The sequence below is a fragment of the Actinia tenebrosa genome, unplaced genomic scaffold (assembly GCF_029948245.1).
Source record: "Actinia tenebrosa isolate PJP-AT-01 unplaced genomic scaffold, QUT_ActTen_1.0 PGA_scaffold0__85_contigs__length_37466705, whole genome shotgun sequence".
Classification (NCBI taxonomy): Eukaryota; Metazoa; Cnidaria; class Anthozoa; order Actiniaria; family Actiniidae; genus Actinia; species Actinia tenebrosa.
The window spans coordinates 36796277-36816384 of record NW_028292569.1 but is presented as its reverse complement, the minus strand read 5'-3'; the positions used below and the strand labels follow the sequence as shown (position 1 = coordinate 36816384).

Genomic DNA, 20108 nt, shown 5'->3' with positions numbered 1-20108 from the left:
GCCCAGCCCCCTTGCCCTTCCTAGTAGAAGAAATGATGTTATGACCGTGTTTTGTTCCGCTCACACAGTGACTCAGTGCCCGGCCACGACTCCGCCAAGAGCAGGGCGCGCACTGCTGTTTATTGCGTTCCCCTGAGGTCCAGGTATTATTGGTACTGAATCCTAATACAGCAATCCAGGAAAGAAGATCTAAGTACCTTGTGTGTGTGTCAGCCCCCACAGCTGTGTTCTAACACTCGCTCAGTATTTCCATCGAATCGAGGATCATTAAGTGGCTTTGCCGTCGTTCTGTCAAACCAACTACCCTCACCTGTAAAACAAAGCATTAGAAGTGATTTTTCATATGATCGTGAAAGAATAGGCAAACTAATAATTAGTAGTAGACTCTAAAACCAATGATTTTCTTTTGTTCTTTTATCAACTATTACAACTAAATGGTCTATTTTCTTTCACGGTCATATGAAAATCATTCTAGGTGAGTGATGTAGTTAGACATATTTTCATTCATCTGATTCCAAGGTGGTAGTCTTATTAAGCCTGCTCACGTTAGCATGCGCGCATCCATGCAGCCTATATACATCGGTGATAGCTGTAAACTGTGTCCTAAATGCGCTTTATGAGATATTCAGTTATATACTAATGAGTTTATGAGTTTAATGAGTTTATACCTTAATATTGATTGCTTTGTGTTTATTAATAATCATAATTAAGAGTTTTGCATAGAGTGTACAAGTATTAAGACTATTTGTCACGTGAAAGTCACACATTTTGCATAGAGTGTACAAGTATTAATACTATTTGTCACGTGAAAGTCACACATTTTGCATAGAGTGTACAAGTATTAAGACTATTTGTCACGTGAAAGTCACACATTTTGCATAGAGTGTACAAGTATTAAGACTATTTGTCACGTGAAAGTCACACATTTTTGCATAGAGTGTACAAGTATTAAGACTATTTGTCACGTGCCTTATTATCACTGGCACGTGAAGGCGATGACTTAAGGTGTTACATAATAAGACTTGATATACATCAGTAATCCAGTGTATATCAACATTCGTTTTGTTCTTCATGCATCCGTACATCTTACTGGACGAACATACCATACTTGGTTCATTGATAATGCATTATCTATCTTAATAACCGCTGTTACCATAACGACCACACAACAGGGATACTTTAAATGGATTATAGCAGATAATAATGAGTAATGATAGGGGTTAAGATAACACGATCACGGCTCCACATCTTTTGCTACTCGTATTTGTTTGCTTTCCATTTTTTTCGTTTTCTTACACGTTTGTGGTTCTCGTTATCGGTATATAATGTATAACAAATGTACACAAGATGAAATAAATACGTTTAACGGTCTAATACTCATGCGTAACAGTGTAGTGAATAACACCTCCGTTACTTGGCAAAAACAAAGCTTTTATCAATGTTAAGTAGAAAACTGAAGATCCTTCAACCTTTATGGGCTTTGAGGACTTATTGCCAGATATATCACACTTATTCATTCACGTCTAGATGGAGTGTTCATTCGTTCAGTAATGGACCCGGGAATTAATCATCAATTAATATCAGTCACTTGACAACGAACTAACCAGGGACTAACCCCACGCTCGTATTCTAGATATTCTGATTTCTTTTCTGTTCTTCTTTGTTCTTTTTTCCTTCTTTTTTATGATCATATTTATTTCTTTTATATTTTTATTGCGTGTTTAGTTGTATTGCTCTCAAAACAATTGGCGTTAAATTACAGGCAAGATTATACATATATTTATATGGTGCAGCTGCGGTGTGAACCCTATTGCGAGGAAAAACAGCGTTACACCATACCCACACGAAGCGCAGTCGTGAAAAAGATATATTGTCAATATCCTGTCAAGAATATTTGGCAGTCGTTATTGAAGACTGCAATCAATCATTCTTTTATATATCTACCCCCCGTGTCTTAGGTCGATTTTGCCTGGTCCTGCAGAGATTATAATATCTATCGAGAATAATCCTAGGACATTAGACCTTAATAGGTTATACACGTCTAGACCAGTTACCTAGAAATTTCCAAAATATAGGATTATTTATTTCACGGATTTTGTCCTATTTTTAATAATGTAAAGTTTTGAGGCAAATGGTTCTATATAACGCATGCTGATTTGCCTGGAGAAGGTCGACGCTAATCCTTATCAACCGCTTAAGAAAACATTATAAACCCTCTATAGATCAGATGATAAGATCGATCAAATAAATTAATTTACAGACAGTACTAAAGCATCTTAGATCTAAACTACGTTCATTATCATGGAAATGAAAACTTATCAAACTGTAAGTTTAGAAAGTGTGCGTTAAAAGTATAAACAATGATACGGCAAACAGGTTTAGTAATAAATACTCACCTCTGGGGTCTCGACAGTAAGGACTTTGCCGGTTCTTCTGCTACACCACCATCCATGATCCTGGCACCACGATGTGAACACCAGTAAAGGGAAGAACGAAAGAGTTAAAAAAGCTTCCCAGATTTCCACTTCATCTGGTGATACCCACTTGAGGGTGATGAGAAGCCACACATAGGCAAATAACGACCAAACAGCAGTCCAAATAAATACACCAAACTCTCTGACACGTTTGATTGTATCAGTAGGGACACTTACTACACAGATAGCTGTTATGAGCAACATATTGAATGAAGCAGAGCCTATGATAGTGAAGGTACCGAGTCCATCTTGGTCTGCGCCTTGAGCACCGTCGGACGATATATCTTGTATGGTTTCTATGACAGCTAATAATATCTCGGGTGCTGACGATCCTAATGCCATTAAAGTTAGGTTTGCTACGGTTTCATTCCAGACGAACACTTCTATTTCAACACTTTCTTGTTTCTCGGGGTCGAAACGAGTTAGTTTTCGTTTTTTGCTTGTGATTACTTCAATTGATCCCATGAATATGTCTGCAACTATAGCAATCCCTAGAAAAAGGTAAAACATTGCTAACGTGTAGAGAAACCCTCGTAGACCTGCACGCCAAAGATTCTCTCCTGGGATCAATAGCCAACTATCAAAACAAGGTGCAGAGTATTCCACAATATAACCATTGGTATAGTTAGTAATGTACACCATGTTGACCAGTAATCAACATTAACTAAAACACTTGCTTGATCTTCCTTCAGATGGAAGTCCTGTGAATGTATTCACGATTTTTGAATTACCCATTGATGATTCGATTTCATGGTTTGCGCTGTACTTGCTAATGTTGATGTAACGCGTTCTTCCGTTGATATGACGAACAGTATCGACGACTCCTCGAAGTACAGCAAAAGATCTTCAGTGTGAGGTTGAACTAAAGACCCGTACTAGTCTTGTCTCAATGGTAATCATCATTAGCATCTGTGGTTTTTCTTTGGACCAGTTAATGACCAACTAAACAACGTCACAGTTCAGCTCCCGTGAACAACAGCCAGCAAGACGACTATACTGACGACTGACCTTAGAACCTCTAACCCTAAGCACAAAAAAAGGAATAAAAAATTTCAACTTTGATTAAAAGGTTTAACTTGAATGGGAAATTTGACAGGGATTTTGAGCAGAGTATTTTTGGCTGCTATTTATACGAGAACTCCAATGGATTCTAAGGATTGGAGGCTTTGGTCGGGTTGCTATAGTAACATCATTATGTAAAGAAAAGCCCTTATTAGATGTACCATCGTAAAGTCAGTCTTTGTTGATATAACGACATCTGCTGGACTTGCAAATTAAAAATTATCAATAAAAAGTGTTGACTTTTGACTACCAGGATACTGTTTTACTTTTCTGCGTGAATTTCGCTAAAAACTGTTTCATTTTCTTCACAAAAAAAAAAGAAAGAAAGACTAAGAAAAAATATATAAGACAAGTATGACTTACTCTTCTCTGCCTCTTTGCTATAAGGAGCCGCTTCTCTTCGCAAACCAGACGAAATTATTTTCAAGTTATTATAAATGAATAAGAAGAAAATGTTATATAAGTAAATATGCGAAAATAAATAATCACATCGGAAAGAAAACAATATTAGATATCGCCTCGAGACATTTTCCTCCCTTGTTTTTTTTTCCATTCATTGTGAGAATTAAAAACAATAAGTAACTGAGTACTTTCATATGTTTTCCATATGACACAAGTTATAAATCCTAACACAATATTGAGGTGTTTTGGTTTTCATCACTTGTGATTATCCGTTGTTGCTATGTTAAAACTTGGGAAGTTGATTTATAGTCAGAGCAAGACACACTGACTGCTCGTCACTGATAGTCTAAATAATAGTTCAATATCACCGCTAAAAAGAAAAAGCTGGAAGAGAGCACGCGCGTCATGCCTGATTTCCCTTTTTTCCTCGTGTTTTCGTATCTTATTGCTTAGTTTCAGTTATCAGCGAATCAAACAACAATAGTGTTTCGTTAAAAACTCAGAGAAGGCCTCGCCCCTGTTATCTACGATAAGCTTAGAACGATTCATTAGCACGGGGGAGCTAAACGCCTCGAATATTTGTGGTAGAATTCCGGTAATCAAGGCACAAATATTGCGATAAGTAATCATAAGTTTATGATTCATATCGGACAATTCGCCGACTATTTAGGCTGCAATAACTTCCGCAATCGAGCTTGGAACCAAAGAACTTAAAGTAGTTTGATCTCAGGAGCGGCACGATGAGAAAAGCTGGAATATATACCAATCTTTTTCTCCTAACTTTAACTTTGTTTTATCTGTTCGTATTTTCTTTCTTTCTGCTTCAATTTTTTTTAGACTGACAATCGTTTTTTCATGATTAACTTAGCAGTATCTTTTTCTTTTTAACTCCTTTCGACACGCAGATCAGATCTGCACTCGAGAACAAAAACGAGAAAACGCCGACTCCGAACGGTTTGACTATACTAAATCACTATTTCGCATGACCAACGTATGAATGCTTCAGTTTTCGGTGGTAAGGTCATCAATAGTAATGCAACAAGCGAAACCTTGTGAAAAATTTTTTTCGGACTTTCAATCAAAACCACACCAGCGACAGTGGTTAGTTGAGTTGTCACTAGAACTAAAGAATAGATAGATGTATACAGAACAACCAGTACGAATATTTGGTATGCAATGGCCTAGGATCGAAGTGATATTGAACGAGCAGCTAGCTAACAAATAATCGATTTTCCGAAGAGTTTTTTTGGTACTGAAAAAGATTTATCTTGATTCCTGGATTTGGTTAATTTTCAAATCTGCGGCACACAAACAAACAAACAAACAAAAAATTCCTTTTTCTTTCCCCGGCAATTAAATTTTGTATCCACAACCAAGGATATTTGGCAAGCAAAAAAATGTAAAAGTATTACACCTACGTTGTGTTTTCTGTCGTAGTTGTTGCTTACTGTCTTTGATCAAACTCTACATGAGGTCTCTCGGTCCGTAATAATATGATATGTTTACACTAAACACAAGCTATCGTAAGGAGCTTTAATATTTAGAGCTTCAAAGATATTTCATTAATAATTGATAAGACGGTGGGCCGTAGCGGAGATTGCCTGTTTTGTCCTTAAAATGCGATTGATTCTGTTGCGAATGTTAAAGAAATATATTTATGCTTTGATTTTGGAGCTTGTTTTATTCCAGGCCTGTACTTGTTTCAGGGTTGGCTTCGCGTGCGGGCGCTTTCTTTTCTTTTCTTTTTTTTCCCTCCGTTTTCTTTTTCTTTTTTTTCCCTCCGTTTTCTTTTTCTTTTTACATCTTCTCTTTTAATTACCATGTATTTTTAACTGGGTTAACCGTTGTTGTTGTTGGTTTTTGTTAATGTTAGTTTATATTAGAAAGTTTGAAAGTTGTTTTCGTTAAGTTGTTTATCATGTGTCGGTCAAGTATTTATCTTCATGATATTTGGCGAGGTTTCTGGTTACAGATAACTGTGACATTCTAAATCGATTGTCACCAAATCAAGATGTATCCATGGCAACTGTCTTGTGAAGAAATCTCCAATATCTTGTCGCTATGGGATTCCGTTCCGCAAATTATTGTATCTTTGCATCCAGAGGACTCAAAAACAAAATGGCGGCCAACGCATCCTTCAACCCTAATCCTTTTTTTGCCGTCTATTAAACAAGAAGCACTTTGAAAGTGTTCAGTGTTTTCTAGTGCGAGTAATTGACAAATTTATTCACTTATATAATACAGAATCATTTTTGAATTTCATTTCCTAAAGACTAATTTTCAGAAGCATTTGTTTAATCAAAAAGCTTTTCTAACCGCTCTTAGTGAAAGATATAGTTCTATGGACAACGAAGCTATTAGGCTTGTTTCGTACGTAAATGTAACTGCAAACCGAAGACGGTTTATGTAAATCTGTTTAATATTGTATAGAACGAGTATTTATAGCTCAGTCATCTTAGCAACCACCTTTAGTAAGTCAATAGAAATTCTTCTCCGTGTGAGCAAAAAACTCGTTCTGTGTCGTATGGATTTTTATCCGGCCAAACAGTTTCCAGCCTGTATAAACCTCGAACAATTATTCAATGGTTTATATTAGTAACCTTCCTGGTGCTGCGTTGTCGTTATACTATACAACATGTAGTCAAAATAGTATTAATAATACTTCTATAATTGCTACTAAGAAATACTTACAAGAACACAAATTAACTTAGGGAAATCCTCATGTGCTCATCCACGGTGTTTTGAACTTCCAATACTTCGTACAAGAACAGGTATTTTGAATTGAAGGAGGTGCTTTTTATTGTTTGCACGTAGGTTAGTAGGTAGGCTGGTAAGCTAAGTACATACTGAGGCACATATGCGCACGAGCAGGTGAGACTCTACATAATTATTATACGTGATGATAATAAAAGAAAGAATTATTGTTCTCGCCATGGCAACTAGTTTCATATCTGTACTTATTTTTGATTCTCTGTTGCACAATGTAGCATTCGTTGATAAAGAAAAATATTGGGAGTGTATCTCCTTGAAAAACCAATGTTGACGAGATTTTAGACAGAGACTTTTGAGTTTTGTTTTGTTAGCCTTTGCTCTTCAAGAGAGTTCAAACTAAACTAGCTTTTTGATTAGTGTACACTGAAAAAACTATATCAGGGAGAATTATCACTTGCTGCACTGAGATATGTTAATAAGAAGCATTTAGCATAATAATTCGAATTTTATTACTTGAGTAATTGAAGCAATATTCAATCGAAATCGTTTCTTCATCAAAGAATGTACTTCTCTCACAGATGATGTTCGCTGTCATTATTCATTGATTCCCATCGATACAGTGTCGAGTCAGTAGTTTTTGAGCAGTAATAAATCTGTCCAATGGTTTTTCTTTCAAGTCAAGCCATATCTCTAGACGTAGTTACTTCTGAAAATAAGAAGAATCAATGACATGCTGGTGTGGCAGGCACGTTAGTGTGCCAATATAGCCCATCTTATGAGAAAAATGGTGTCTCGCTGCTCTCTTTCTCATCCTTTTTCTTCCTTTTTTTCTCTTTTCTTTTTTTCGTTTTGATTTCTTATGAATATGAAATAGGATCATCAATATTATTTCTCTGACACCAATCCCACTGAAATTGTCACTTGAATGGTTTTTATTGATCCTTCAATATTACACTAAGGACAACAAGGGAGCCTATTCGACATTCATTCAAGAAAAGTAAGCTTATTAAAAATAACTCTCTGTTATATGATAGGGAAGGAAATCCCTATTAATATTGGTGACGTAATCAGATCCTTTAAGCTTCCCTGACCCCTCCCTAGCCAGTACATATTCGCACCCAACATCTTTATTGTTCTTCGTGCATCGTATGTATTCATCGATGCTTTCGGAGATGTAGCTGAGAGGAGCAGAGCCGTATTTTAGAAGATGATAGTGGAAATCTTTAAGAACAAATGCCTTTCCTAACTCCTTCTGCGCATGCTCGCGTAATTTCATAAGATGTAGCTGACCAACCATGTACGCAGTAGCTTGTCCAGGATTGCTTTGGTAACGAGTGACTTCCTTCTGGACCACGTCACTTGTTTCCCACACGTAATCTTCAAAGTATTTAAGAGATTTTTGGCGGGACAAACCCTTGTAGTGTAGCCCAGTGTCCACCACAAGACGAATCGCGCGCCATAGCTGAAAGGCAAAGAAACAGTCATGAACTATGTTGAGAAAATCTCCGCAAGACGTCTGTTTCCACGAAAGTGGAGACCCAGATCGGTTAATAAAGGATAATTGCTATCTTTCTGGGGTGAAAATCACTCCAGCGTTGGACCATTTACACCCAAACAGCCAACTAGCGCTCTGAGTTTTCCGATGATTGAACGCGGAAAGAATGATAAATTGTAACAAATGTTCCAGTCGTCACGCAATCCGTCAGATACCAGAGTAACACGGGAAACCTTACCTGGCTCCTTAACATGCCATACTTGTACATTGGTTGGTCTTTGTACACGTCTGTATCTACAGCGATAAGAGGATTCTCAGCATATAGTCCCCAACCTTCTATGAACGCCGTGTATCTCGTAAACGCACCAAGCCAGCCAATCACTCCTCCGCAAGAGTCACGGAAATGTTCGGCAAGACCCTGTACCTAAAAACATTGTAGTGTGTTAGATGGGAACCAGTTTTTGTCGCCGCCGGGGAATAACTGGTCATTCTGCTGTTGGTTGGTAATATGCTCAGTCACTTGTGTGGTCGGGATGATGAAGATGAAGATGATGATGATGATGATGATGATGATGAAGATGATGATGATGATGATGATGATGATGATGATGGTATAGCTCTGTATGGTGTAGTGAGTGTCAGCCTAGTATACCTGTGTATGGTGTAGTGTCTGCCTAGTATACCTGTGTATGGTGTAGTGTCAGCCTGGTATACCTGTGTATGGTGTAGTGTCAGCCTGGTACACCTGTGTATGGTGTAGTATACCTGTGTATGGTGTAGTTTCAGCCTAGTATACCTGTGTATTGGGTAGTGTCAGCCTGGTATACCTGTGTATGGTGTAGTGTCAGCCTAGTATACCTGTGTATGGTGTAGTGTCAGCCTGGTATACCTGTGTATGGTGTAGTGTCAGCCTAGTATACCTGTGTATGGTTTGGTGTCTGCCTGGTATACCTGTGCATGGTGTAGTGTCTGCCTGGTATACCTGTGCATGGTGTAGTGTCAGCCTGGTATACCTGTGTATGGTGTAGTGTCAGCCTAGTATACCTGTGTATGGTGTAGTGTCAGCCTAGTATACCTGTGTATGGTGTCCAGGTCTTGCTTCATGTGCATTCACACTCCACTGAGTGAACTTTGGTCCTGGTCGACTCAGAAAGAAAGGTATGAAATATGATGCAGTAACATCACAGTTTGACGTGCTGGCTCGGTAGCTAGGCACACCCATTGCGGGATTGAAGTTTGCAACCACTTTGATTGGACAGTTTGGCGTGGTGTGTTTTACTCCAGTGAAGTAAAACATATCGACAGTCTTGGAATCCAACATACTCATGATCTGTTAAAAAAACACACACAATATAAGACTATTTACTTAAACACACCAATCGTTCACTTCCAGTCGACGGAGCCAGTTATAGCACTTTTCAGCACTCTTTTAACCATTACTGTTTTCATAATTTCTCAATAAAGGAAAGCTTCTTTCTGGCGAGTTCTGGGTATATTTTGGACAAAGAAAAAGCTTAACGAAAAACAAGAACCTCAAAGTAAATGGCCTAGAGAACCGTGGCCTCATCGCCTCTACATAAATTCGCTGATGTTTACTTGTCGACTTCTTACGAACAACACGTACTTTGTATGCATCTTTGAACCATTTTTGGATGGTTTTCCATCGAACGGGACAGAATTTCTCGGCACTCTTGTCATCTTTGCATCTTCCATAAGCAGTTGCATTGGATTCAATCTCTGGGATGTTTTCATTATGATCTAGGTAATACATATCTGAAGCGTTTAGCCTGAGGTAAAACTTTCTCTTTGCTTCAGTAGTATCGCTTGTTTGTGTCTCGTTTCTAGCCAACTCGAGAACCTTTAAAATGTAAAAAAAAATGGTATTAGCAAAAACATTTTCATAAAAATAGTATAACTTTTGTCAAAATAAATAAATAATAAACATTTCGTTTTAAAACATTTGATTATAGAGTTTATAGCAACAGGTTTACTCGACGTAACACACCGCAAAAAAATTCAACCAATTCAATTTGAGCGGGAAACGTGTGGCATTGTCGAGAAATAATTGGAGGATATTTATCTCTTTACTGATTGGTTGGTGGATGTGGAAGAAGCCATTTGAGTGTTGGGCAATGATTGGTCAAGCTGGAACAAGCCTGGTGTAATACCTGTGGATAAAGCTTTTCGATCATCTTTTTTCCCAGTTCATGTACTTCATTAGGTGTGATGTCACTTGTAGTAAAATAAGACATAATATTTTCATAAGCTTTGGAGCCATTAAGTGGTTGACGAGTTGGTAAATACGTGTGTGTTGGTTGGTTGGTTTTTGACCCATTAATGTACACATGAGTCAAGGGCAGACCTGATAATCCACTGGAAACGCTCCAAGGTACACAGTGCTCGAGGTAAGTGGTTTTCAAATATCTGTAGATCATGGAAAGCATGTTAGTATTGCAATTAACTCCTAGATAACCTCTATAGATCTTACAAGTTGAACAGCCCTCTCATATCTCGCACTTGGTATCCTAGAAAAATATTGGTTGGTTAGACATGCCCTAGTCTCTTACGCAGCCGCTATTAGTGTCGTCTACGGAGCCCGATTAGTGCCATGCAAATTTCGTGATTGTTTTTACTTTTCTCGACTTTTTTCTCGACTTTTTTCTCGACTTTTTTCTCGACTTTTTTCTCGACTTTTTTCTCGACTTTTTTCTCGACTTTTTTCTCGACTTTTTTCTCGACTTTTTTGACTGCTTACTAGCTGGTATTGCAGGCTCCGTTGTTTAAGGAATACAAACATGACTCATGTTTCGTAACGTTGCCTTCAACCGAAACACTTTTATTCTTAACTCAATATTCATTGTACGACGTACTTTATCGTTTACTGTACCATTGCTACCTACCTTTCTACGATACATATCCATGAGTATACTCATATAAGTCTCGTACGCTCAACTCGTTCCAATCACCCACTGCCTTAATATTTATTTATCTATTTTATGCTATTTATTTTTCTTTTCTTTTTCATCATTTTTCTTAAAATCAATCACTTTTCACATACGTACCCCCCCCCCCCCCCCACCACCATCTCCCGTGCTTGAGTCCGAATACCTGTGTCAAACTTAGTGTAGTTGGGTTTTTAATACCTAATAATAAATAATGTAAATATTATAATAATAATAATAGTTTATTATTTGTATTGCGCAATTTAACATGTTAATATGATCAACTGCGCATTACATATAGGTACACTAAAATACAAGGCATAAAATCTCTAAAAAACTACAAAAAGAGTATATAAAAGATTTAATAACTAAGGTCCAGTTTAGACGTCGAATCCCGCACGCGCCGAATCCAATGCAGACAAACCAAACATTAGTTTGTCCATCTGCACTAGACCCGACACGCGCGAAATTCCACGTCCAAACCGGGCCCAACACGTTAAAACAAATGGGAAACTAATTTGTAAATATTAAGTAAAAGGAAATCTAATTAAGAGCTAGTCTAAAAAGGTGGGTCTTTAACAACGTCTTGAATCTATTAAAATGTCTCTCGTTACGTATCTCTTGAGGTAAATTGTTCCATAACTTCGGAGCAGCCGCCGAAAAAGCACGGTCTCCTAGTGTCTTTTTGGTCAAAAGCTAGCTTGGCGGCTGCAAAACCAAACCTTTAGAAGACCTAAGATTATAAGAATTGTTATCCTTAATGCTAACCAGTTCACATATATATCTTGGGGCAAGCCCATAAATTGCTTTAAAAGTAAATAAGATAACTTTAAAATCTATCCTAAATTTAACTTATATTGTAAATAATGTAAATATTGTATAATACATGTATACTACACGTATTTTTGACCTGTATTTTATCCCATACAGAACTTGCATTTGCAGCTCGCCATATTGTCCATGCTCTCAGCATAGAATGAGCCTGCTCTACTGTTGTTCAGCTGTCAAAAAAAGTCGAGAAAAAGGTCGAGAAAAAAGTCGAGAAAAAAGTCGAGAAAAAAGTCGAGAAAAAAGTCGAGAAAAAAGTCGAGAAAAAAGTCGAGAAAAAAGTCGAGAAAAAAGTCGAGAAAAAAGTCGAGAAAAAAGTCGAGAAAAAAGTCGAGAAAAAAGTCGAGAAAAAAGTCGAGAAAAAAGTCGAGAAAAAAGTCGAGAAAAAAGTCGAGAAAAAAGTCGAGAAAAAAGTCGGGAAAAAAGTCGAGAAAAAAGTCGAGAAAAAAGTCGTGAAAAAAGTCGAGAAAAGTAAAAACAATCACGAAATTTGCATGGCACTAATCGGGCTCCGTAGTCGTCACGCAACGCTCACTCCCCTAAGTAAGTAGCTACCTAGCGGCTGCGGCTGCGTTGGAGACTAGACATATCGGCGCACTTGAATACTAGTTCGTGATCAGCACACACTAAACTAGTTAAAGAAATGTTAGAGATTGGTTAGAAATTTACGCACGTGATCAGCTCGTGTAAAGGTTGGCCAATGTAATTTAACACGTGATCCCTGATGTCATCCTTCACGGTTTTCTTTTTCTTGTCTAACCATTTACCCTTTTCTTGCTTACTGACGTTGGACAGGAATTGGTCGCTTAGCAACCATGCTGCCATAGGATGATTTAATATATCTAAAGATGAGAAAAACGAGGAGAAAATGTTATTGGAAGAGATGAGAACGGAACTGAGGGATGAAAAGGAAATTTCAACCGCTTGCGATAACTTTTTCTAGCTTTACAGTGAAGGGGATTACGTCAAAAAGGAAAAAGTTAGCCTGGTGGAAAAGTGCATTGCGCATGCTCTGCAAAAATTGCAACCATGCCTCGACCATGCCTAAAAACCTTTTTAATCCCCGAATATACAAAATATAATGTTTAGAAGATTACATGGACTGTTGATATCAATCCTTTCTTGTACTACTTTGTTTTTGATCGGCATGGTGGATCATTATCTTCTGCGCATGTGCGATGCTTTTTTCCAGTGTTTCTGCTCTGTACTGACATAAATGCTGAGTCAATGATAATATCAACCTCAATGCGACGTCCGATTTGATTTCAATAATCATGCATAAACTTATCAGGAGTTTTCTCTGAATCATCGATAAATGAGATGAACTATAGCTTTAATTAATAACTCTGGTAATACTGAGCTGATTATAGACATATTCATCGTGATACATCGTCAGCCTTCGGGTTTGGCATATACAAGCAACGATAATCCGATGTAAGGAAGTACATGTTTGAGAGGATTAGAAATAAATACGAATATTTGGTTGAAAATCATTCCTAACAGTGAAGTTCAGTTAAGTGAAGACGACACGCTGGTTAAACTGAAAACTATCGAAACTATCTGGTTCAAAATTAGAATTATTAATTAATATTTTGAATTAGTTCTGTCGTTGCGCACACAATTGCGCAACTAGCATCAGTGGTTTGTAAAACTAGTTGTTTTGATACAAACCCTGGCAGTCGGATAGATGAACTATCAGATGGCTTAGAATTGACATGACCCCAAAGATTGCGGCAACTACAAACTATTCTCTAATTTCATTTATTAATAATTCAAAGTTCTAACACAAATAAAGCTGTTAAGCTTCTGGAAAAATAAACCTGCCAAGTAATTGCTTTTTCTTCAAAGTAAGCGATGATGGCGGAATAATGGTCTAAACGGTGGATATTCTCTTACCTTTAGGCTCACTGATGCTAGAATAACTTCTAAAAAAAGTTTGAAGACCAGCTTCACAGTCCTCTATGGACCTAACCATACCGGCTTGGCCTCCATAAATGAGGTTGTGTCGGTACTGCGTGTACGTATGGTTCAAGGTCTTTACCATATTCAACACTAGTTGAACCTCATCTGCTGTATAGGGTTTGAAGGAATTTATAGCCGACACCCAGTTGCTATTGACTTTACATATGGGCTGCCAACAGAACATGTTAGGTCCCAAGAGATAATCCCCGTTGTAGTAGTTCCCGTCATAAGGCGTCCCAAAAACATGCTGTAGATAATGGATGACCTGCGCTAAAGCCTTTCGTTCTCGAGGCTTCAGTTTTTCTTTCATGATCTTCTTTCCTTGTATTTCTGCTAGAAGTTCGAATGACTTGTCCGTTGTGCGTTGTAGGTGTGCTGGCGAAGGGTTGTAAGAACGGAATTTCTCCAAGATTTCTTGTCTAGAAACTTTCGGTTTTAAAGTTATTCTTTCCGGGTGAAGATCATAAAATGTTTCTTGAACTTTTTGTAAGAATTCAGGCAGACCAACGCGTTGCGCCTCCTCGGAATAGCTGCAAGTTGAAGCAGAAGATGTAGCGGGCTCACCCTCACCACATGAAGGATTCTTGTGCAAGAGTACAATACCTGCAATCAGACAAGAAATTCCGACCACAGCCAGCAAACCGCATATGAAGACTGCTGTTCTTATCCTGGCCATATCGAATCACTATATTTTTCCGTGGCCGCTACAGGAAAGGCAGTAGCTCTTTAACCAATGTCACTCCCAAATGGTGTTGTTTATCGACGAAATTAAATATTTCAACAGGTACTTTTTCTGATTGACACTTTAACATTTCTTTATGAATGACAACACAAAGCTCAGGATTCTTTGTTTAGAGAACAAACGAGGCGAAATTCCCTTGGATGCTTATCGTGTTGACTGAACCGGCCACAGTACTCGAGACAAAATGATTCTGCTGTCATAGACTTCACGAGCTCATTTCTGACACTGAAAGAGACGAAGGTCCAATCGTACTGGATTAGGCCTAATGCTGTTTTCAGTTCTTTACTTGGATCGTCATCGAGTCAATTTTGGCCTTTACTTTTAGTTAACTTCAAAGAGACTTACAAAAGAATAAATGCCATTAAGTTTACTTGATTGAAGAAAAAACTCCAAAAATTTCGAAAGTTAAACATTTTGAAGATTTGACAGCTACTACGTCACTCACCAATACTTAAAGTAAACAAGACAAGAATAAAGATAACAACATTCAGTATTGTTATGGAAATGAATGATAATAACTTCGCTCGCAAAGTAACAATATTGCTTCTCATGGCTGAGCCGAGTCAGTACTGCTTGATTATGAGTTGCCAGAGACTTATTACTAATAAGTTTCTGGAGTTGCGCATTCTACAGACAAAGAGGCTGCATTCCTTTAAATGTTGTTTCGTATGGCCTCCCATCTCACATCTCACGCGTGAGATGTAGTTGCAAAATTTTCGTCAACCTCGTACATTACTTCAGTCTGTCATATAAAGAAAAAATTTGCGACGTTTCTGAACATGTTTTGCGCTGTGTTTCTTGATTACAGAATCGTGTACTTTACTTTATTTGTGAGGCTTCATGAAAATGTTTACATATAGGGAAAATTGACTAGGAATTGAGAAGATTGTTATACTTCGTCGTTCTCTGAGTAGTGAGAGCTCCCTTTTATTATTTTTGCCCTTTTTCTCTTATTTCTTCTCAACATTTCTTCGCTAAATACGGGAGTCTATAACTAGTTATTCTGCTATCATAGTAATTAATTCTTCTGGGTACCCTGAGGTTTCTTTACAAGAAAATGACGTAATTTTTAATCAATCATAGATATGATGAGTTCCCGCCAAAACAAAGATCCTTAATTGTTCAAGTTTGTCCACTGTCCAAAGATACTTCCATCAATTTAATCGCAAAATTCTTTATCATCTTCAAGTTTCTGTAGCACTCTATCCACCGAGCGAAAGCCAAGGTATATCCTCTTGCATTCTAGAGAATTACTTCACCTTTTTTACGTATTAAAAGTGTTTTTAAACGCCATAAGTTTCATAAATATTCTTTGCAGAGTTGACGTTGTTCAAATGCGTCAAAAGCTATCGTCGCTTCTAGCAAGCTTATGAATTCAAATGCCTGAACTCGTATCGCATCTTTCTTTGGCTCATAATTTTAATTGCCAAACTTCAAAAAGATTTTCAAGTTTCGTTCTTGTTTTAGGACGGTTTCCGGCCCTGCTGAATGATGACGCAAAGTGGATGCTGGAATGTTTACTTTCGCTATCTTGGTGCTAATTTTCATCAAACCCCTCAGTAACCGATTCTGATTTTTTTTTAAATTTAGAACATCGAAATCCAAACATGGCTTCGAATTCACAAGCATCATTTTTGAACACAACTCCCCCAAGGTGAGGATATCAAGATAAGACAAGCTTTACTTTGATTAATGATAATTTTGATAATTCTGACATTGATATTTCTGTGCCATGTTGAATGTGTAGTAAAATATCTCATTTGCTTTATCACAGGCCTTCAAGGAATGGTTCTTCACAGCCTCAAAAGATGCTTGAATTTCGGGTGAAAATATCAGAAAATTGTTCAATAATTAGTCTAGAAGCTAAACCCAGAATTTTTCAAGTTGGCTGCACCCCATGGGTGGCCAAGGTTTCTTGGTATCATTTTAAAGCTTGAAGCCTGTAGATTACGAATCTGCTTGTCGCCACTTGAAAAAAGTGTCCAAACAGCTTGGCGACCTGGCCTAAAGTACATACTTTCTATTTCACAATGTTTTCGTTATTCTTCATTTTCTTGACGTTTTTCACGTTTCACACACAAATTTTCGATAAAAACTGCTTCGATGTGTTTATTATATGCTAAGCTAATGCACACATATGAAAAAACGAGGAAATTTTCAGGAAATGTGGAATTATTAGCATATTTGGGCCATTAATCACGATTTTCGATTCATTGAGTGGCAAAAGTTTTTTAAAAATAATTTTAAACGTCGCTAAACACGCATTTTTCTTATAAAGATCTTAGTTTGACCTTATCTGATTAGTTTTCAGAGAGAAATGACAAATATTTTTAATATTAGCTATAGAAAAGACAATTTCCGTACTATTCGTCAAACCGGAAGTTGATAGCTAAACTACTTCCGGTTTACGTTTTTCAAGATTTCTTGAATAAAATCGGAAAATAACTCATTGCAGACTCTGGTAGTCTTTTATTTATAACAAATTAACACTCTTATAGATGTTTACTACTTGTGTGTACTCTTTTCAAGTAGTAAATAGGTAAGAATAGAACATATTTATGGAAGGAGAAGTACTAACTGTCTGTGTATAAAGAGGAGCTGAGATTTATAAATTTATGCTTGAAATCACTGTAAATCATTATATATATCTTATAAATAAAATAATGCAAAATTAAAGAAACAAATGAAAAATAAAATCTCAAGTGCTGCAGATGTTGTTTTGATTGGTCTTCCTGTGTCTAAATGAGCCTTCAGTTCCAGCATGGCGTGGATTTAATGCAGTGGCACGCATGAACGAAATCCCACCGAATAGTGCAGTTGGCTACTGTCAGCTCATTGATGCATCGCCCTCAGATCTATCAACAGTATATACCTTACTCAAGAAATCCGTCGAAATGGCGGCACAACTTGGACTTCACGATACTGTCGTCGTTGTAGACCAAGCCATATATGCGAAAGCTTTAGAAGTTATATGAAAGCAGAAAGAAGAGTTCCGGAGCGTTGTGTTACGCATGGGAAGTTTTCATATCATTTGCACGTTCCTTGCTGTATTGGGAAAGCGATTTGGAGAGAGTGGCCTGCAGGATCTGCTGATCGAGTCTAGATTGGTAGGCAGTGGCTCTGTGAATGGAGTTCTCCAAGGAAAACATTATAATAGGGCACTGCGAACACATAAGGTAGGTGCTTAGTTTTTTCTAGCTGCTTGTTCTCTCTTTGTATATTCACTCGTTACAATTCTTGTTTTCAGATTGTTATGGAAGCTTTGTTGCGTCTGAATTGGCAATCGTTTGTTGACACTATGAAAGATGACCAAGAAGTAAAGTCATTCAAGCAAACTGTGACCACAGCTACGATGAGCGTCCAAAGAGAATTATCAAGCTCCACGATCCAGAGGTGAAAAAACAAATTTAGTAGTTCCACATCCCATGTTTTAGTAATAGCATTTATTGTATTACATTGTATTATATCGCAGGCTGTACGAGACAACGGACCTTGAGAAGCTCCACGCAAAGTTTAAAGATTTCAACAAATCACCAGCTACTACAAAAATGGCCAAATTCTGGTTTTCATACATCGAAATGGTCAGTCTTCTCTTAAACTTTATTCGCTCAATAAGAGAGGGTGATTGGAAATTGTATCTCACCTGCATCCGTGATATGATACCGTGGATGTTTGCATATGACCGGGTCAACTATTCTCGATATCTATCCGTTTACCTCCTGGATATGCAGTCATTAGAAGAAAATCATCCAGCGGTTCTGAGCGCGTTTCAAGCTGGCGAGTTCGTCGTCCAAAGAAGCAGTGGAAGCCCATTCAGTCAAGTACCTGTGGACCAGACGATCGAACAGACTGTCAATCGAGACACAAAGACCAAGGGCGGCATCATAGGATTCAGTGTCAATAAGGGTGCTGTACAACGATGGCTCCTTACATCCCACGAACGCGCAGCTATCACCCAAGCTTGCCGAGAGATGGCAGGACTACAACAAACTGATGGAGATGCTGCAAAGAAGGAGATGGGTAAGAGCAGAATGACAGCCGACGAGAAAGACGTTCAGAAAGTACTGGCGACCATCAACAACTGGGTGAACCCATTCGAACCAACAGATGAAGTAGAGCTGTATCACCTGGCATCTGGATCGACAGCGACTACACAGATTGAGAATGACCTGCTAACTGCACATCAACAAGGCGAAGAAGCCATGGAATCCTTCTTTAGGACGAGGTTGCTGACTAATGAAGTACCTTTCCATGGTCCACTAAAGAAGTTGAAGCTTGCCAACTTTTCTTCGTCAAAGTTATCTAAAGTAAAGATCGCTGGCAAGGACACCATGATCAAAGCAGACAGAGATCTTTTTGCTCGGCTTCTGGTAATCGCCCAGAGAAGATCCATGGATCATTCTGATGTTTTTCAATACTCTCTTGGTCCTCTGCCCTGGTCCCTTGCTTCCGCTGATGGCTCACTCGCCAAAACTGGCAAGTCAAAGCTGCTTGAAATTCTGACTAAGGACATTCAGCCAGTTGAAGACGTCCCACCGACCTCGGCAATGATTATTGACGGGATGGCTATTCTTCAGTCTCTGAAACCCATTCCTGACACATTTGAAGAGCTTGCCCTTAAAGTGTTTCATCTTGCTGTCCCTCATACAAGTCTAGCAAGACGAGTAGATTTTGTAACGGACAGATATCCCGAAGTCTCTATAAAAAACCCCGAAAGAGAAAAGCGAGCAAATGAAGGCGTGGTTAAGATTAAGATCTCAGGAAGTGGTCAGAAATGTCCAAAGCAATGGAGAAAATATCTGAGCAGCGGCGAGAACAAAATTGAATTGGTGCAATTCATCTTGAAGTAATGGTCTCAAGACAGGTACAAGCGTTTGATTGGCAACCGCCACCTATTCTTTGCTGTTGAGCTGAAGTGCTTCCGTCTTTCTGTATAGCTGATGATAAAGTTTTGTGTGAGGAAATTCCAACATTATGCAGCAACCACGAAGAAGCTGACACGAAGCTGCCTCTACATGCCAAGCATGCTGCAGACAGTGGAGAAAACACCGTCATAATCAAGTCGCAAGATACAGATGTGGCAATCCTTGCTTGTCATTTCAGTAACCAAATCCCTGCACGCCTTCTAGTTATGAAAAAAGAGAAGACCAGAGTGGTATATCTCGATGTCTCTGCCATATCAGAAGAAGCTGGCCCTTTGCTTTGCAATGCTCTACCTGGTTTACACGCATTTACCGGCTGTGACTCCGTTAGCTCTTTCTCAGGCAAAGGAAAGAAGGCGCCACTGAAGCAATGCAGAATCAATGAAGCAGACTGTCAAACCATGTCAATGCTTGGGAGATCGTTTGAAGCCGATGATGCTCTTTTTTCTCACTGTGAAAGATTTGTTTGTCACATGTATGGTTACCCAGAACTTCCCAGAATTAATAGTTGTCGTTACCAAATGTTTGCAAGCAAACAATCACAGTCACATTTTCTACCACCTTGTC

At 38.2% G+C, this 20108-nt stretch overlaps 2 protein-coding genes and 1 long non-coding RNA gene across 3 annotated transcripts in view; 1 reads left to right on the top strand and 2 right to left on the bottom strand.

Moving 5' to 3' along the window:
* LOC148914211 (structural maintenance of chromosomes protein 5-like) overlaps positions 1-7527 on the bottom strand; it is an 18348-nt gene extending 10821 nt beyond the window's left edge. The window contains 3 exon segments of the mRNA XM_089026620.1: positions 235-310; positions 2397-3498; positions 6630-7527. Of these exon segments, the coding sequence (XP_088882746.1) occupies positions 235-310; positions 2397-3116 (796 nt within the window). The 5' untranslated portion in view covers positions 3117-3498; positions 6630-7527.
* Positions 7528-7597: 70 nt separating this feature from the next.
* Positions 7598-14780, bottom strand: LOC148914210 (uncharacterized). The gene is made up of 7 exons (XM_089025640.1): positions 13812-14780; positions 12589-12757; positions 10314-10569; positions 9770-10003; positions 9221-9475; positions 8384-8569; positions 7598-8112 (listed from the first exon to the last, which is right to left on the bottom strand). Exons 1-7 carry the CDS (start codon positions 14551-14553, stop codon positions 7657-7659), a joined length of 2298 nt encoding a protein of 765 aa, XP_088881766.1. The 5' UTR covers positions 14554-14780; the 3' UTR covers positions 7598-7656.
* Positions 14781-15712: 932 nt separating this feature from the next.
* On the top strand, positions 15713-16801 carry LOC148914209 (uncharacterized). Its single transcript, XR_016119077.1, has 3 exons — positions 15713-15844; positions 16210-16273; positions 16394-16801. It is a non-coding gene; the product is annotated as an uncharacterized LOC148914209 (long non-coding RNA).
* The last annotated feature ends 3307 nt before the right edge of the window (positions 16802-20108 follow it).